The sequence below is a fragment of the Pelmatolapia mariae genome, linkage group LG7 (genome assembly GCF_036321145.2).
Source record: "Pelmatolapia mariae isolate MD_Pm_ZW linkage group LG7, Pm_UMD_F_2, whole genome shotgun sequence".
Taxonomy (NCBI): domain Eukaryota; kingdom Metazoa; phylum Chordata; class Actinopteri; order Cichliformes; family Cichlidae; genus Pelmatolapia; species Pelmatolapia mariae.
The window spans coordinates 18,881,113-18,897,283 of record NC_086233.1 but is presented as its reverse complement, the minus strand read 5'-3'; the positions used below and the strand labels follow the sequence as shown (position 1 = coordinate 18,897,283).

General features: G+C 40.3%; 1 protein-coding gene across 1 annotated transcript in view; it reads right to left on the bottom strand.

The window, feature by feature from the left end:
- The window catches only part of kcnt1a (potassium sodium-activated channel subfamily T member 1a), a 39,433-nt gene extending 23,608 nt beyond the window's left edge, over positions 1-15,825 (bottom strand). The window contains exons 1-8 of the mRNA XM_063480603.1: positions 15,377-15,825; positions 13,159-13,329; positions 4,939-5,018; positions 2,907-3,054; positions 1,536-1,583; positions 1,201-1,249; positions 485-544; positions 119-193 (exon numbers count right to left, since the gene is read on the bottom strand). Of these exons, the coding sequence (XP_063336673.1) occupies positions 119-193; positions 485-544; positions 1,201-1,249; positions 1,536-1,583; positions 2,907-3,054; positions 4,939-5,018; positions 13,159-13,329; positions 15,377-15,543 (798 nt within the window). The 5' untranslated portion in view covers positions 15,544-15,825. The remainder of the gene's footprint in view (positions 1-118; positions 194-484; positions 545-1,200; positions 1,250-1,535; positions 1,584-2,906; positions 3,055-4,938; positions 5,019-13,158; positions 13,330-15,376) is intronic.
- Positions 15,826-16,171: the final 346 nt, after the last annotated feature.

The following is a 16,171-nucleotide window of genomic DNA, read 5'->3' as shown; positions in this document are numbered from 1 at the left end:
TAACTATTAAGTTATTGCTGCTAAAAGTGATTCTACAATCATAGGATGTGCTTAATTTTTCATAGAGTGCTTCTGCATAATAAGGCACATTTCAGGGTTGTCACGGTAAAACTTTTACCGTAATGATGAAGGGAACTGTGTTGATCATCTCTAGAAGAAAGGACACCTGGAATATCTGCTCCCAAATGTTCCCCTAAAAGTAAAAACAGGCACAGACTTTTAACACTTTCATCTGTAAGCACACAAAAGACAGTGAGTCACTGCAGAGATTCATTGTTGTCTGTCACCCTGCAAAACCACTTATTCCTTCACCTCAGCCATATCCTGTAATTACTGTCTGTCTTTAATGTAGCCTTGACAAATGACTTGGTCTAATTGCACCACTTATGGATTGTCAATCTAGCACATTGTAAGTGATTAATTGTACAGAATGCATTAATCATGTTTGAAGCCAGAGTGCTTTTTTTAGCACACTCTGTCTTACCTTGTAACTCAGATACATTAGTAACATAGTCTCCAGGAAACTAATGATGGCCACAATCACCTGTGCAAAAACAGGAAATAAAACATACTTAATTATTTACAACAGCGTTGTCACAAATAATCTTCTAAGAATGACGCTCACCATGTTTTCACATGATGATCAGACATTTATGGTTTGCATTAGACAGTCAAATATTTGGTCAACAGCACAATTGAAAGCAGAGATGGGATCACGCCAGTTGCAACACCTGTCAATATGTTGATGTTCCGACCCACGACCCATGTAGTCACTGCTACACTGTTACCTGATCGTGTGAGTACACATGGGTCGGAGAACCCCCGTCTTTAAAAATCGGCCATCATTTTCAACTACACACCTGTAAAGTATCTTGAATCTTGCACGGTTGTGACGCTATGCTGTTGAAATCTGTCCACAGACAGACAGACAGAGAGACAGATATACAGAGAGACAGACAGACAGACAGATAAAGACCTGCCCGAGTACTCAAAATGGCTTTGTGGTAGTTCCACTTACAGAAGATGTTTCCAGGACAATTTGTCACAATGACACACACATGCACGCACACAGACACTCACAAGGTACAAACTGTACCAGCTGTGCCAATGAGGCCGGCAAACACACACACAAGTTTATGCAACTCAGTGAAAGTCATTGAAAGTTCTGCTTTATGTGCTCTTTCTTCTCTTGTGACTCACTTGAATGGCCCAGACAGGAACCTTCCTATCCACCCAGAAGATCAACTCCCTGACAGAGAGAGCACACAACAGTGACAATTGTACTACATTTAACAACAAATTCCCTCCAAATCAAAGAAAAATTGTACATGATTGGTGTCTATACCATCAGTGACAACGTGAGATAAACAGAAGACCAAGCTGGCAGGGATCTCTTTACATAAATGTTGATAAAAAGGGAACATCCGATAATGAAAACACCGATGGCCTGCCAGAATAACTAATAAGGTGAATAGAAGAAATGAGGTATCAGACCAAACAAAGAGCTGAAAGAAATCACACCTTTTGCTGCTTACCAGTTAATTTCTCTGTCCTGCACTGAACCGTTCCACTGACAGTCGACACTGTGGAGTAGTGATGATGGTAAGGGAGGAAGGCAGCAAAATAGCAGGAAATGAAACATGAACATGGGAGGATTTCTGCAACTGAACTAGATCGTAGACACATCAGTTTATTAAAGCAAAGTATGAGTTCCTCAAATCTTCACGCTGAATTAAAATAAAAGGCTAGATCTTTTCACACTTTTTAAAATTTTTAAAAACTTAAATATGAAATATAAATTTATTTATTAATGATCATTTGATTTGTGTAAGAATTAAAGCACACAACAAGCCAATTAATCAAGTTAACCACCCAAAGGAGCTGGGCAGCTCCTGACATCCTCGTAGATAACTGTATGGAAAAGAGAAAAGGCTTCCTGTTCTGTCCTATAAGCAAATCTTTGCTTTATCTATTGGTCTTATAAGACTTATATATCTTCAGTCATCAAAGTGGACCCTTTGTTATATTTCTCATATAACAAAATGTTTATCCATTCCACAACCTATCGTCCACTTATTCAATTTAAGGTGTGGGGCGGCCAAAGCTTATTTCAACTGTCGCAGGGTTCATGCAAAGAGACACAGATGCTTTTATACTCACACCTACAGCCAATTTAGAATCACTGGAATTAGTATTAAACTGAAATGCCTGACGTTTGGACTGTGGGAGTAAGCCAAACTAATTCTGGGAGAAACCACGCAAGCACAAAGAGAACATGCAAAATCCACACAGAAAGGCCCCACACTGCTGGTGGAGTCAAGCCCAGGAGCTTCTTGTTCTGAGGTGACTATCTGTGGAATCAAACTCTGATTACCAGTTACCCATGGTCACAACAGCAGGTAGATAAAGCACAGCAAAAAGTTGATAGGGCAGACACTGGAATGAGACATTACCTCTACAGATCACCACTGACTGGCCTAAAGTTATCTAGAGTCACTGAGAGGCGACTCTAGATGAACAGATTTAAACTGGGATTTCTGCACTCGTTTGCATGTAGTAGCTCTAGAATTGGCAGTTTTACACATAATATTTATTCAATTCATAATAATTTGGTTTTTAAAAAATGAGAAAGGGACCACTTTCATGAGTAAATCATAGTATGTGACATTTAGGTCTTATGATGCGTACAATAGATACTGTATCCTATATATAGTATCGCACATTGAGCATGCTGTGTCATCTAAAGGACACCAAAGGAGGCTGCTGTTGCTGTGATTATGCAGACTCCAGGGCTTCTAAACAGATATTATGATCCCGACCTGTGGAACAGTCCTCCTACATATAATATGCAGAGCAACCTTAACCAGTAACCTTATATTCAGTACTTGTCTTTATTTTAAACAAACCATTTGTTGTTGCCACTGGGAGCGTTTTGCTGTGCAGCGCTGTGGCTGGTGCCTGCGCTCTGAGCGGGGTTGTCTGTCATCACTCTGATGATGTACAGCAGACAGGTGAGCAGCTTCAGGGAAAAGTTGAACACACGAATCCTGAGGCCTGAAGGCAAAAGAAAATAAGATTTGTATAAATAAATCTTATTTGTAAATAAGATTTATCGTGACAGTGTGTACATAGGCTTTCCTGTGTTTAAGCATTTAACACAGTGTCATTTCTTCAGAGTAAATCTCTGACAGGTAAGGAAAAAACATCTGGGATTCTCCACAGGTGTTCCCATACAATGGTGGAAATAATCATTTGATCCTGGGCTGAATTTGTCAGTTTGTCTCTAATTTTTAAAATATTTTTATAATTTTTATAGTTTAATGGAGAGAGACAAAATATCAACCAAAAATCCAGAAAAAACAAATTACATGAACTATATCATTGATTTGCATGTCAGTGATTCTTAAGCAAAGTCTAACTTAATACTTGGGGGAGAAACTTTTGTTGGAAAGCACAGCGGCAATATGTTTCTTGTAGCTGGTCACCAGGTTTCACACATCTCAGGAGGAATTTTAGCCCACTCCTCTTTACAGAAACTCTCTAAATCCTTTAGGTTTCTTGGTTGCTGCTTGGCAACTCAAAGGTTCAGCTCCATCCACTTATTTTCTCCAGGACTGAGATTTGGAGACTTGCTAAGCCACTCCATGACCTTAATTTGCTTCTTCTTTAATCACTCCTTTGTTGGCTCTGTGGTTTGTTTTAAGTCACTGTCATGCTGGAAGACCCATTAATGACCCATCTTCAGTGTTCTGGCTGAGAGAAGAGATTTCATGGTACACTGCCCAGTCCATTGCCCCATTAATCCGATGAAGGTGTCCATCATCGGATTGCCCCAAACAGCCCCAAAGCACAATGTTTCCACCTCTGTGCTTGACTGTGGGGATTGTGTTCTTTGGATCATATTATTATTAAATATTTCATTCAAAATAAGACACACAACTACAACATGGGAAAAGACCCAGGGAAACCGAGTTGACGATAAAACCCCCGAAAACCACAAATTCCACAGCAGAGCCTCAACTCTCGCGGCCCGTCACCAAACCCAGGGGTTGGGGACCGCTGGTTTAGATGTTCACTGGCAAACTTAAGATGGGCCTGTACATGTGCCCAATTGAGCAGGGGAACATTGCAGGTGCAGCAACATATCAATCTATATCAATTCCTTACAGTGTAGTAATGTGTTACCAGCAGAGTTCTTGGTGACTGTGGCCCCAACTGCCTTAACATCATTAACAAGCTCCACCCATGTGGTTTTGGGTGATCCACCACCTTTCTCGTAATCATCCTATGAGGCAAGATCTTGCATGGAGCTCCAGACTGAAGGCGACTGATGGTCATTTTATATTTCTTCCATTTCTGAATAATCACACCAACAACTGTAGCCCATTCCAGCCTTGTGCAGGTCTACAATCTCATCCCTGATGTCCTTTGGCAGATCTTTGGTTTTGCCCATGCTGGTGGAGCGGTTGGAATGGATGAAACAGATTCTGTGGGCAGGTGTGCTTTATACACATAATGAGTTGAGATCAGGACCATCTCTAATTGCTTGGCTAATTTTTTTGATTGATTGCAATTGACACACGGCCAATCTGCAGGAATCAGAATAATTCTGGCTGGGTTGTAGAGGATCAAATACTTATTTCGCTCAGTGACATACAAATCAATTCACAATTCTTCATATAATGAGTCTTTTCTGGATTTTTAATTGATATTCTGTCTCACTCCACTAATATATAACTACCATGAAAATTTGAAGCTGTTCTTTAGAAGTGAGCAAATGTACATATTCAATCATTATTTCCCCTTCTTAATACATCTAGGTCTTATTATGCACAGCTTTCTGGGTTTGCTTTTGTTGCGTTGCCCTTTAATGTGCCCTTTCAATTAAGCAGCACTCAGCGTAAGAACATGAGATGGTGGCCGGCACCATCCACTTACTTGATCTTTGGTTTTTGATGAAGAAAAGCTTCAGGCGCTCCTTGAAAGTGTTTTCGTTCACATAAAACTCTACCTGCACCCTAACAGGTAAGAGAGGGAGAGAGACAGTCACACAAGAATCAGCAGCATTAACAGAGATACGAAGATGTTTTTCAAAACGACGACCTTAATACAGCATGAATATTCATAATGCTGTTTTTGTAATTATCTGCCTGAGGAGAGTTAGGTAATTATCTGTGTCTGATTTAGTTTCCAATTACATGACAGGACTCCTGTAGGCCACGCAGTTTCAACTGAAGAAACCAAAGAGCAGCTGCTAGTGTGGAGCATCATTTTAGCCAGGAGTGAAGTTAAAAGAGACGAAGGTAAATATTTTTGCATATTTTTTGTATTCAAGATAACAACATTCATATTTTAAAAGGAGAAGAGAAGAGAAGAGAAGAGAAGAGAAGAGAAGAGAAGAGAAGAGAAGAGAAGAGAAGAGAAGAGAACACAGCCTAGTTTTTTTTTTCTATTCCTCTGATATCATCATTAAAAAGGTCATATAGTAGATGGGAACTGTTTATGCAGATATCACTGTGTCAGTGACATCTATCAGTGGCATTGCTAGATTTCCATATCAGACCAAAGCATGTTTTATGATGAGAAATCCAACATCCAGAAATGGAATGAATGCATAAATGAATATTAGATTTGTTTTTGCACCATCCCACAGAAGGATTACACATGTTGTGCGAGACATTGTGCACACCCGTTTGTATTTGCTATTAAGAATGATATAATGAAGATGAAAATGTATATTCATCAGTGACTCCTTTACAAATTAACTGTGGTTATTGAGAAAATATCTTGAGTGTGAGGAGATTCATTTTTATTCTGGTATGCCTTAGTAACATTTTCAATTTCTCTCATCCTACTCCTGTTGCTGCTCATATTTATGCTAAATGAGAAATCACTGCATCTCCCCACACAGCTGCATTTGTGCACTCTCAAAGCTGTCAAAGACTGATCCTCCTGCATCCCTGTGACAGCATCAGCCCATCCATCAGGTTTTGATGTGGAGGTCCAATCTAGTTTGAGTGCCTGTGACATTTTTTCAAACTGTCGTGACTCCCAAAGAAAACCAACACAGGCACAATGAGAACATGAAAACTCCCAAAAAGAAGACACTTCAAATGTAAGACCCTGTTGCCAACAACTGACTGCCTGTGCTGTTGCTTCTGTATAGCTTGGCTTATTACTCGTGCCAGCTGGTGAGATGCTTGAGTCAATATAGTACTGTGCAAAAGAGTCACCCCTATTTTCTTATATTTCTCTTTGAAGGAGGGAGACTTACAACTTCTTTAAGGTTGTCTTGAGCAAAGGTTCACCAGACTTTCTGAAGGTCTTTCAAAGTTTTTCTTGCTGTTTTTTCACTAATACTAATTTTAAGTCCAGTCCTTACACCTGACCATTTTCAGAGGATTGTTTTATTATTATTATTGTTATTAAGCCACTTACTGTAACACTGACCTATGAATCATTCAAGCATTAAAAATGAATCAAACTCAAGGGATGAAAAAGCATTGTGACTACACATACCAGAAGCAACAAGGTGATTCCCAGAGAGCTTTTAGCTAAACACTTGGCATATATCTGAGGAAACAAAGTTTGAAGAAACTGGACAGTCGAGTCCAGGATAGCTGAGGATAAAATCAGAAGTGGCAGGTCTAATGAAGTACCTATAACAAATGAACAGTATTTTAAAGTCATGTCATTAAGAAATAGGGAGGGTAAATCCAGCAAAGACCTGACAAAAGACCTGAGAGTTGCATCTAGCCCTTCCAATTATCCATCTACTATTCAATGAAACCTTATCAGAAATGGTCTCAGTACAAGGACGGCTGTCAAGAAGACATTCTTAAGGAAATTGTTTGCAATAGCTTCATTTTTCAGCGAGGTGATAATCCCAAACACAGTTCAGTAAAAGCATACCACACCAGGATCTGCTGAGAATTGGCCTCATCGGATCCTGGCCTCAACATTATTGAAGCAGTGTGGGATCATATTGGCAGAGAAGGGAACAAAAGGTGGCCAATATCCATAAAAGAGCTTTGAATGTCCTTCAAGAAGCCTGGAGAACTATTTCTGAAGACTACTTAAAGAAATGACAAGAAGGCTTGGCTAAGAGAGTTGAGGCTGTGCTGAAGTTAAAGGTGGTCAAACCAAATATTGACTTTTGTTAGAATTCTACCAACTCTGTTTTATCTCATTTACCTTATTTCCATCTATGTTTGCACAACTCAATAAATCACTGCATCTGTTTCTCATTTTCCTGAGAAACAGATGCAGTGCTGTATACATCATCAAATTATGCTAAATCCAAACTAGCTGGGATTAGGAGAGATTAGGAGAGATTCCTTGGGGAAAAGAATCTCTCATGTAAGTAGCCTGTGGTCCCCTGGGGGCTGGATCTTAGCTGAGCTGACACGGGCTGAAAGATGGGAAGAACTGAGGACAGCACAAACTATTACAGGGCTAACACAGAAAGAAAGGCAACCACCACACACTCTCACATCCACATATACATCCAATTTAAAATCACCAATTAACTTAATAAGCATGTTTTTGGACTGAAAGAGAAAACCAGAACACCAGGGGAAACCCACACAGGTAAAGAAAACACATAGAAAAAACCAGTGAACCAGGAGGTTCAAAAACAAGCTCCTTGCTGTGTGGCAACATTGCTAACCACCAAATCCCCTCATTTTTACTTTCATTTTTTTAAACAACCCATTTCACAATATCACAATAATCATTTCATCAGATACATTTTTAGGATAAACTATAACACCAGCAAACTCAAACTTTCCTGTTATAAGAAAAGACCAAAGGTTAAAATAAGATTTCATAAACATTTTGTAAGACAGAGCAAAACACAAAGAGAGAAAGTGCAAAAATTCCTTTGATCGCTATGAATGAAAGAGAATTTCAGTGCTGTCTTCACAGTACTGTTTTCTGATGGATGGGCATGGGAAGGTATGAAAAGGAAGGCATGAGAGAGATTAGCAGGATTTCAGAAAGGGTGAAAAACTGCAACGCTTCACTGATGCTCCATTAAGCTCAAGTTTTGGCTTGTGGCTGAAAGGATCACAGTGGAAGGGAAAAGGCGGTGTGGGTTGTTGGATGCGGCACTAAAATGGCTATTACAGTTCTGCACGACACTAAAACTACATCACAGTGATGGAAACCCTTCAGTGAAAAAAACTGAGAGAACCGCTCTGCGATGAGAACTAAAAACATCTGTAACATGTGGCCAGCAGCAGGACAGAGATGGGCTGTGGAGGCAGAAACACTTCAAATGAGAGGCTGTGCTGTCGTATATGAGAGTCCTACAGATTGATCTCTGTCTGTCTGTGTCTGTCTGTCTATCTCGCCCTTATACCCTCCCACGCATACATAGGCCTAATGGGTACAAGTAATGGTCCTTAATCAGCTCCTGTTGAGCACACAATTACGAACTGAAGAGGTCTGATATTAGTCATACTGCAGTGTCACGTCGGAGTTTCAGGCAACAAGACGCACACTTCTGTGACCAATTAGATCTTTTTAAACGCCTGCTTGTGGCTCAGCGAGTGTGAGTGTGTGTGTGTGTGTGTGATCATTGCCTCGCTTTCATTAAATCAATGCAGCTCGAGGGGTTCATCAATAACAGCATAGACCTGTTGCTTCCAATCCAAAAGGCCCATTCATCAATTGACAGAAAATATATGGATTAATATATATGCAAAAAGTCCCAAAAATCTCACAAACTTTCAGTTAATTTGTTTTTTCTTCTCATTTATGTGACACTAAGCTGACTTTTAAATTACCGCTAAAACAAATCAATTATTGGTACGACTGAAACGAAACGTACAAAGATTCAGTTCATGTGCGTCTCAGCACTCAACATTTGCGCGTTTTCGTGACTGAAGACCTTTCCGTTTTCGACTACTTTAAATAGTCACCTTGCAAATTCGCAAGTGGGGGCTTTCACACTTGAACAAAAGAAGTACAGGAGTAACTGAGAGCATAATAATCCACAATAGCGACCTTAAGATACGGTTTTACTTTACATAATAGCAGAAGTGTCGATGCGTAAAGAAGAAATGACTTTCTGATCCTGGCCCCTATAAATAAATAAATAGGAAGTTTTTTTTGTTTGTTTATTTTTCCATCGCGTATCAAACTCCTGATTATCTCCTAATAACTCCTAATACATAATAACTACAACTCTTCCCGCCTGAAAATAATAATTCACAGCAAAGAGAAGAAAAAAAGCCTTGGACAGCATTATTCCCCCGCCTCTTTACCGGCGCATCCACTTCCATTAACATTTGGACATCGTGCGCACTTCGGAGGGTAAACTGGTCTCCGCTCGCGTGGCCCTACCTCTGCCCGGCGTCACCACTACCAAACGCGTCGGACCTCCAGGTTGGGATGAGGATCTCCGGATCCATCGTGCAGGACACCTGTAGCTGCGTCGTGCAGCCAGTTTGAATTCCTACAGATGACCAACGTGCCTCACTGCAGCTCTAAAATACCAGCGCAGCACTGCCGGATGATGAACTGACTTTAGCTTTAACTTATGAAACGACACGATAAAGATAAGAAGATAAAAATAAGAAATCATAGACGAAGCGTTTTTTTTTTAATCTTTTATTTTCAGATGCTTGTTGGAGTATTTTTAGAAATATATTCCCGCAGCCGCTCTTTCGTTTTTATTTTTTCCCTTCTTTGCGCGGGCCTGTTGCCACAGCAACGTTGCTTTGACAGGAATAACCCTAACTGCTGCTGCTGCAGCATGGTCCTCTCCAGCAGCACAAAGCTGTAAACATTCACTGTGCCATATCAGAGAGATTGTCAGATGAACTCGGATTTGTTTTAATTTGCTGTTGGCATCAGCAGCATGTCAGCAGGCTACCCTCAGCCTGTTGGAAGGAAGTTTTCATGACTCGGAGCTCGTACAGTCACAATGAATGTGCCGCCTTACCGTCTGTTCTTCTGTCTGATCATGCTAAACACAAGTTGGTGATGACGCTCGCTTTGCTCTGCAGGATGTGGTGGATTGGGACAAAAACAGAAAGACGATGCACTTTTACAAAAACATGAACAGGCAGTGCAGATGAAAGGAAAATCAAGAGGACTGCTCTGGCAGTCACCCTCCCTTCAGTCTCCCACCTCTTTGTCTCCTCTAAATTTGCGATGTCTGAAGTACTAATTTATAGATGACCTCGCCCCCAGCAGTCAGTGCTTTTGAAAATAGGAGGAAAGGCCATCCCTCTTGAACCCCCTTTCGCCCACACCAGTACAGCCACTCAGTGTGGCTTCTGAGTTGCACGTGAACACCCTTACATCACAGCCTCTGCCTGTAAGATACAGCATGGTGTTCAGGATAACAAAGTTTAGATAAAAATCAGGTAGGGGATATTCAAGGCAGGGCAGTCAAACATAAGGCTCGGGGGCCAGAATTGGTCTGGCAAAGACTCCAATCCAGCTCAGTGGAAGGCTTTGGAAAATCCAAAGGGGGGCATAGATTATGAACATTTAACAGTATTTTCATGTTTTACAGCTTTTTCTATTAATAAATAACTTTATCATAGCCATTTATACTACTTCAAAAGTTACATAATAGATAAACAGTTAATATCTACTTTAGATATTTTCTACTACAGACAAAACAAGCTTTAATATAATACAAGACAGTCTGGGCAATGAACCTTTTCTGTTATTTTACACATTTATCATGTAGCAAACTGAGACATATTTTTGAAATTGGACTCAGTTGTGGCAAATTATGTTGCCACCACTGAGTGTTGATTCCTTTAGCAAGGAACCTTTGAGTGACGGATGATTCCCCGGACAGATGTGACCGGTGACATTTGGGGTTTCAAGAGACAGCTCTTGACTTGACCACTGGAACGCTAACCTGAAGCATCAGTCACCTATAAACAACACTATCTCCTAAGGACAGAAGATGCGTTCATTTGCAGGGACAGAGCAGAAAAAAAGACGGGAAACCATTTAAATAGGAGCTGGAAAGGTTTGCAGCTTTCTCGAAGAGAAAACGAGGATAGCTGTGAGGACAGCTGGAGAAAAGGTCATCTTTGACTAAAAGCATTGGCAGAGCTTGTTGTTATTCCTCATCAAACAAAACAGATATGACAAATATTACAAACAGCTCTACAGTCTGAAATGCTTGCTGCTGCTGTTATCACTTCTAAAATTACATCTGATCATACCTCTCCAGCGGTCCATCTGGAGAACACGTGATTATGCACTGAATAAACATCCCGAGGATGTTTTAGCTTTTTAGCTGACTTACCCAAATTATGGATGTCAATTCACTTCAAAACTTAATGTTGTAACAGAAAAAAGAGTGCCTAATTCTTATTTTTTGAGTTTGTGCCTAAACTAATGAAGAAGGTCTCTAAATTCCCCAAAGTAGAATGTTTTTTAATCTCAGGATGGAAACCAGTGAAGCAGATCTCAGAGAAACAGAAGCAGACTGCTGCTGATCACATCTATCACGCACAGATGCTGCAGCTGAGTAGAGGGCTGAAGGCAGAAGATGAGGAAAGACAGAAAGACCGACGGAGAGATCTCATTTTCAATTCTGACAGTGAATTAGGTCGCAATGCTGTCGCAGAAAAGAAAAGTGTGCTTCAAGTCAAACTTCTTCAATCTTCAAATATGTACACAGACACCTGCTCCACAGCTTCTCATGCGCCGCCCTCTTATTCAGCACCACGGACAGCGCCCCAAATCCTGCTACGTTTCTGGCCCCTTTTAAACACAAACACCACTTAGACCGGAAAAAGAGAACACTCAAACTGCGCTTCTATGTGCTAAAGTCTGGAGGGGGCAAACACTGCTAAACACTCCATGAACAAAGCCTTTTCAGCAACTACAAAGAGGTGAATCAAGTGGGATTGAACTCCAAATAACAGTATTTGTCAGGAATAAAAAATAAAAAAAGAGGTCTGGCAATCAGCACGCTTGATAAGTGAAAGCAACATGAGCGGACGACCAACAGAGCTGTGATGAGATCAAATCATGTGTGACACATGATTCAATTTACTTGTTTTTTTCACCCTGTATATGTCTAGGGGCTGTTGCAAATAAAACACTAATAACTTACATAAAATTCAAACAAGTGGAGTCAAAAATTAACAACAACATCAGCCACTTAAAATAAAACAGGGGGAATAATGGATGTGTGCTCTTTTTTAGATGTCGTCATTTTACACTACTTCACTTAATGCTATTTCATAACGTTTTATAGAGGCTACTGACCAACATCAATTAATTTGATAATTTATTACCACAGTTATTAGTAATAGTAGATTTATCTTCACAAAATGGTGCAAAAAGAAACCAAGGTCTTCTTTTCTTTATTATTAGATTTACCCCAAAATAGTCCACATTAAAGAGGATTAAGCAGCATTTATTTAAAGATTACAGCTGCTTGCTTCGGGATACAAAACTAAGTAGGACAACTAACCAATTCTGACAAAAAAACATCCACCATTTAACTCAACTGTTACACTTGCTTGCTAGTTAGAGAGAATGCTAGTTAGTAAATAATGTTAACTAACTAACATTAATCATTCACTAAAGTAAAGTAAAAATGAGATCAATAGCCAACCTTATTGGGCAAACAGCTGTTTGCTAAACGTAAAGAAATGGTGCATTGAAAGGATAAAAAGCCGACATGTTAGCTATAATACTTATAATACTTAAAGTAACAACTAAATTAGTAAACTACAAATAGCAAAACAGCTAATTTTATATGACCAAAACCTAAGAGTTACAAATAAATGTTGCAACAGCTCAACTTAGATGAGTAAAAAGCAATAAACAGCTAACACAGGTAGCTCAGCTAAGGGTCAATAGTCAAAATAATTTGTTAAAAGTAACAGGCAAACAGCAAAAGTGCTGAATTTAAGAGACACTTACCTGAAATACTAAGCTAAATACAATGTTGAGAAATTGCTAAACTGGTCTATAGACAGCTGAAATATTAGGCTACCTATAACACCCATTATAAAGGTTATATGTCTATGAGCTGATGCGTCTGTCAGAATTGTACAAATTTTAAGTTTGACAGTTTCTTCTCAGCTTACTTCTTTCGTTTCCTGACCACCTCAAACACCACGTCTCAGCCAAGTTTGTGTGTTATAAGCAGAGCTTCCTGCCTACCTGTCATCATTCGGGAAGCTCTGGTCCCCAAGAAGAAGGTCTCTGAAGCGGAAACGGGGCGGCAGAGGAGGCACCTCGCTCTCTAGCTGCTCCATCTTGAGAGTAGAGATGTCTAAGATAACCCCAGTACTGCGGCTGCTGTTTTTGGTCTGGAGTGGGGCTGGGGATGAGCTGGGGGGATGGACAGGAGAAAAGTAAAGAAACAGAAGGCAGAGAAAGTTGTGCAAAAGTGAAGGAAGCCAGTTGAGCCAATGTTGAAAGGAAACAAGAAGCACAAGGAGAAGGAAAGGAGGCAAGGAAGGTAAACATGGGATGGAAAAGTGCAGTTGACGGGGCCCGGGTATGGGGTTACAGAAAATCAGACCAAAAAGGATAATGCCCCTAATGAATACTTTATATTGTACTGTAAAGTTTATATTTTTGTATTTTTAGTAAAGATAGTCCCAAACAATGACCTTTGCAGCTAAAATCTTTGTGTAATGAAGAACCAGCCAACATATGTTCACCTAAAGCACCATGCATTGTGGCTTCTTCACTATCCTGGGACAGATGCAGGGACAGGCTAAAATGCTGCTGCTGTGTGATGATTCAGGCTTAAAAGCAGAAATTAGCATGCATTCAAGGTTATGTCGCTCCTGTGCTGCTTACAGACCATAGAAGACAGACCTGAGTACTTTCCACAACTTTATTAATAGGATTTAACTTTGTTAACAGAAGCGTAACGTTTGTTTCTTTAGATTAACAGAGTATACACATGCTTGCATGAAATGGAAAAAAATACCCTTTTTTTAGACAAGGATCAAAGTGCCTTCTTTCAATTCAGGGCATGTTCATGTAGTGGTATATTTTTTACATTGTTGTTACTATTACTTCACTTTTCCAAAATATCCAAGCGTATTTCGTCCACCACCAGGTTCAACATATGGCTCAGCTTCAAGCACACATCATTCATATTATGAATGATGATTATGAATCACCATAGATTCATAACTTGGATTAAAGTTTATCTCAACCAGCGGAAAAAAAAAAAGTAAAAAATCTTCGGCTGCTGTGTTTTTCTGAATGGCTGCAGATGCTGAGACACATCTCTCTAATGTGCAGCCTGAAAGCCTGAGTAACATGCAAAGGTTAAATACAGCATAATGGGATTTTACCTTTACTGCTGGAGAAGATGATGTGGGAAGATGAACTGATTCTGTCGCTTGAAGAAATGAGATGAATTAGAAACTCCAGAGTGAAGTGAGCGGAGTTATTTATGCCTTAATATTTTTAACTGTGTGGCTGTCACAGCATGGATGGATGCTTTTGTGAGATTACACTGTTGCTTTTAATATTTGTTAAATGATCAACGCCGGTCAGCACATCACCTCCATAATTAAAATATTGCATCCTTTGATAAAATATGACTCATTGCAGGGTAGTTATTAATTCAAATGAACGTGGTTTGGTGTGAAGACGGATAACGTTTTCAAGCTCTTAGAATTGCACAAAACAGAATCTCTATCACTGTGTCTGTCAGCTTTGGTCCTCCATTAACCTTGTCAAACTTAATGCATGATTGATGAAGGGGATATTTTTTAAATTTTGATACTGTGATTTTGTTTAACTCATCCATCTAAGCAAATACAACCCAGGAGTAAAGTTCACCATTAATCTCTCATAAGATAAGTGAAGACATGAAAAATATGTTATTACATTTAAATAGTTCAGCACGTATGGATGCGTGTGATATATTTGTATGGCTTCAGTATCCATTTTTTAAGAGAAGATGGTTTTTGTTTTGGCCAAAAATAATCCCAAATGTTCTTAAGAAAGCATGTGCGTGCACGGGTCAAACCAGCCATCACCAGCCCTGGTAATGGATTCATATGAGCAGCAGATAATCTGTTATCTTTAGGCCAACACTGAAAGCTGAGACAGCACACCGGTGAACAGCTGGAGACAAAACAGGTGATGACGGATGAGCAGATTGTGTATGGATGAGAAAAACAATGCAAAATCAACACGTTTACGTCACAATCAGTCACATTATTCAACAGGTATTTGGCAATTTTCCTGATATTTTTTTAGAATCAAATCCCAAACTAACCCGCAAGTGAATATACTTTAAAAAATATTAAGAATACAGGATCTAACTTCATCCTCGCCAATCACATAATGGATGAAGTTCGCCGGTTGAGGCTACTTGTTAGACTCTCTGAGCTGTTGGTTGTCTTACCGTGGCTTGTGATCGTTCACGCTCCCGTCATCGTTCACAAATGACTGATTCACGTAACATTCACTGCACATTTTGGCCGGAGATCCGGCGCTGCCGTCGGACTGGAGTGCTGCGGTGGTCGGCGTTGAGTCTCCCTTGGCGAAGTCGTCTTCCTGGATTAATTGCATCGGAGGGTGATCTGCCAAAAAGGAGTGTACTCCTGGAGATAAAACACGCGCTCCTTTAAAAGTGATTTTGGCCGTGCGCGCGCGCGCGCCCCTCTCACCTATCCAGGTGCATTTCGAAGGTGAGTTTGTGTCAGCCTACGCACAGACAGAGGCTGCCAGCGATGTGACAACCGCCCGATGAACTCTTCAAACGGACACGCTGAGAGGCGCGAGCGAAATCATTTGGCTGTCAGCGTGTGGAGTGGGAAACACTGTGGGACGCAGAGAGGACAGGTCTGCAGCAGCAGCGAACATCACAGCTCTGCTTATTGAGGTGCGGGTACACCTCATGACATAACTGTCGAATTATCACCCAACTCTTGATGATGAGGGAGACAGAGACGGAGAGAGAGCGAGAGAGATTAGCACCATCTGTTGGAAGCTCCGAGTCTCCTCAGAGACTCCAGTAGAACTCAAGTTGAAAAGGGAACATTAACATTTATGCAAGGACACAAGAGATCAGCGCATTTCAGCCTTCAACATAAACATGACCACGGAGTCTAAACAACACTTGGATTTTTTTAAAAAAGCTTATATTGTGCTGTACTGCTGTTTTTATTGGGTGCTTGCCATTTTAAGCAATTGTGGT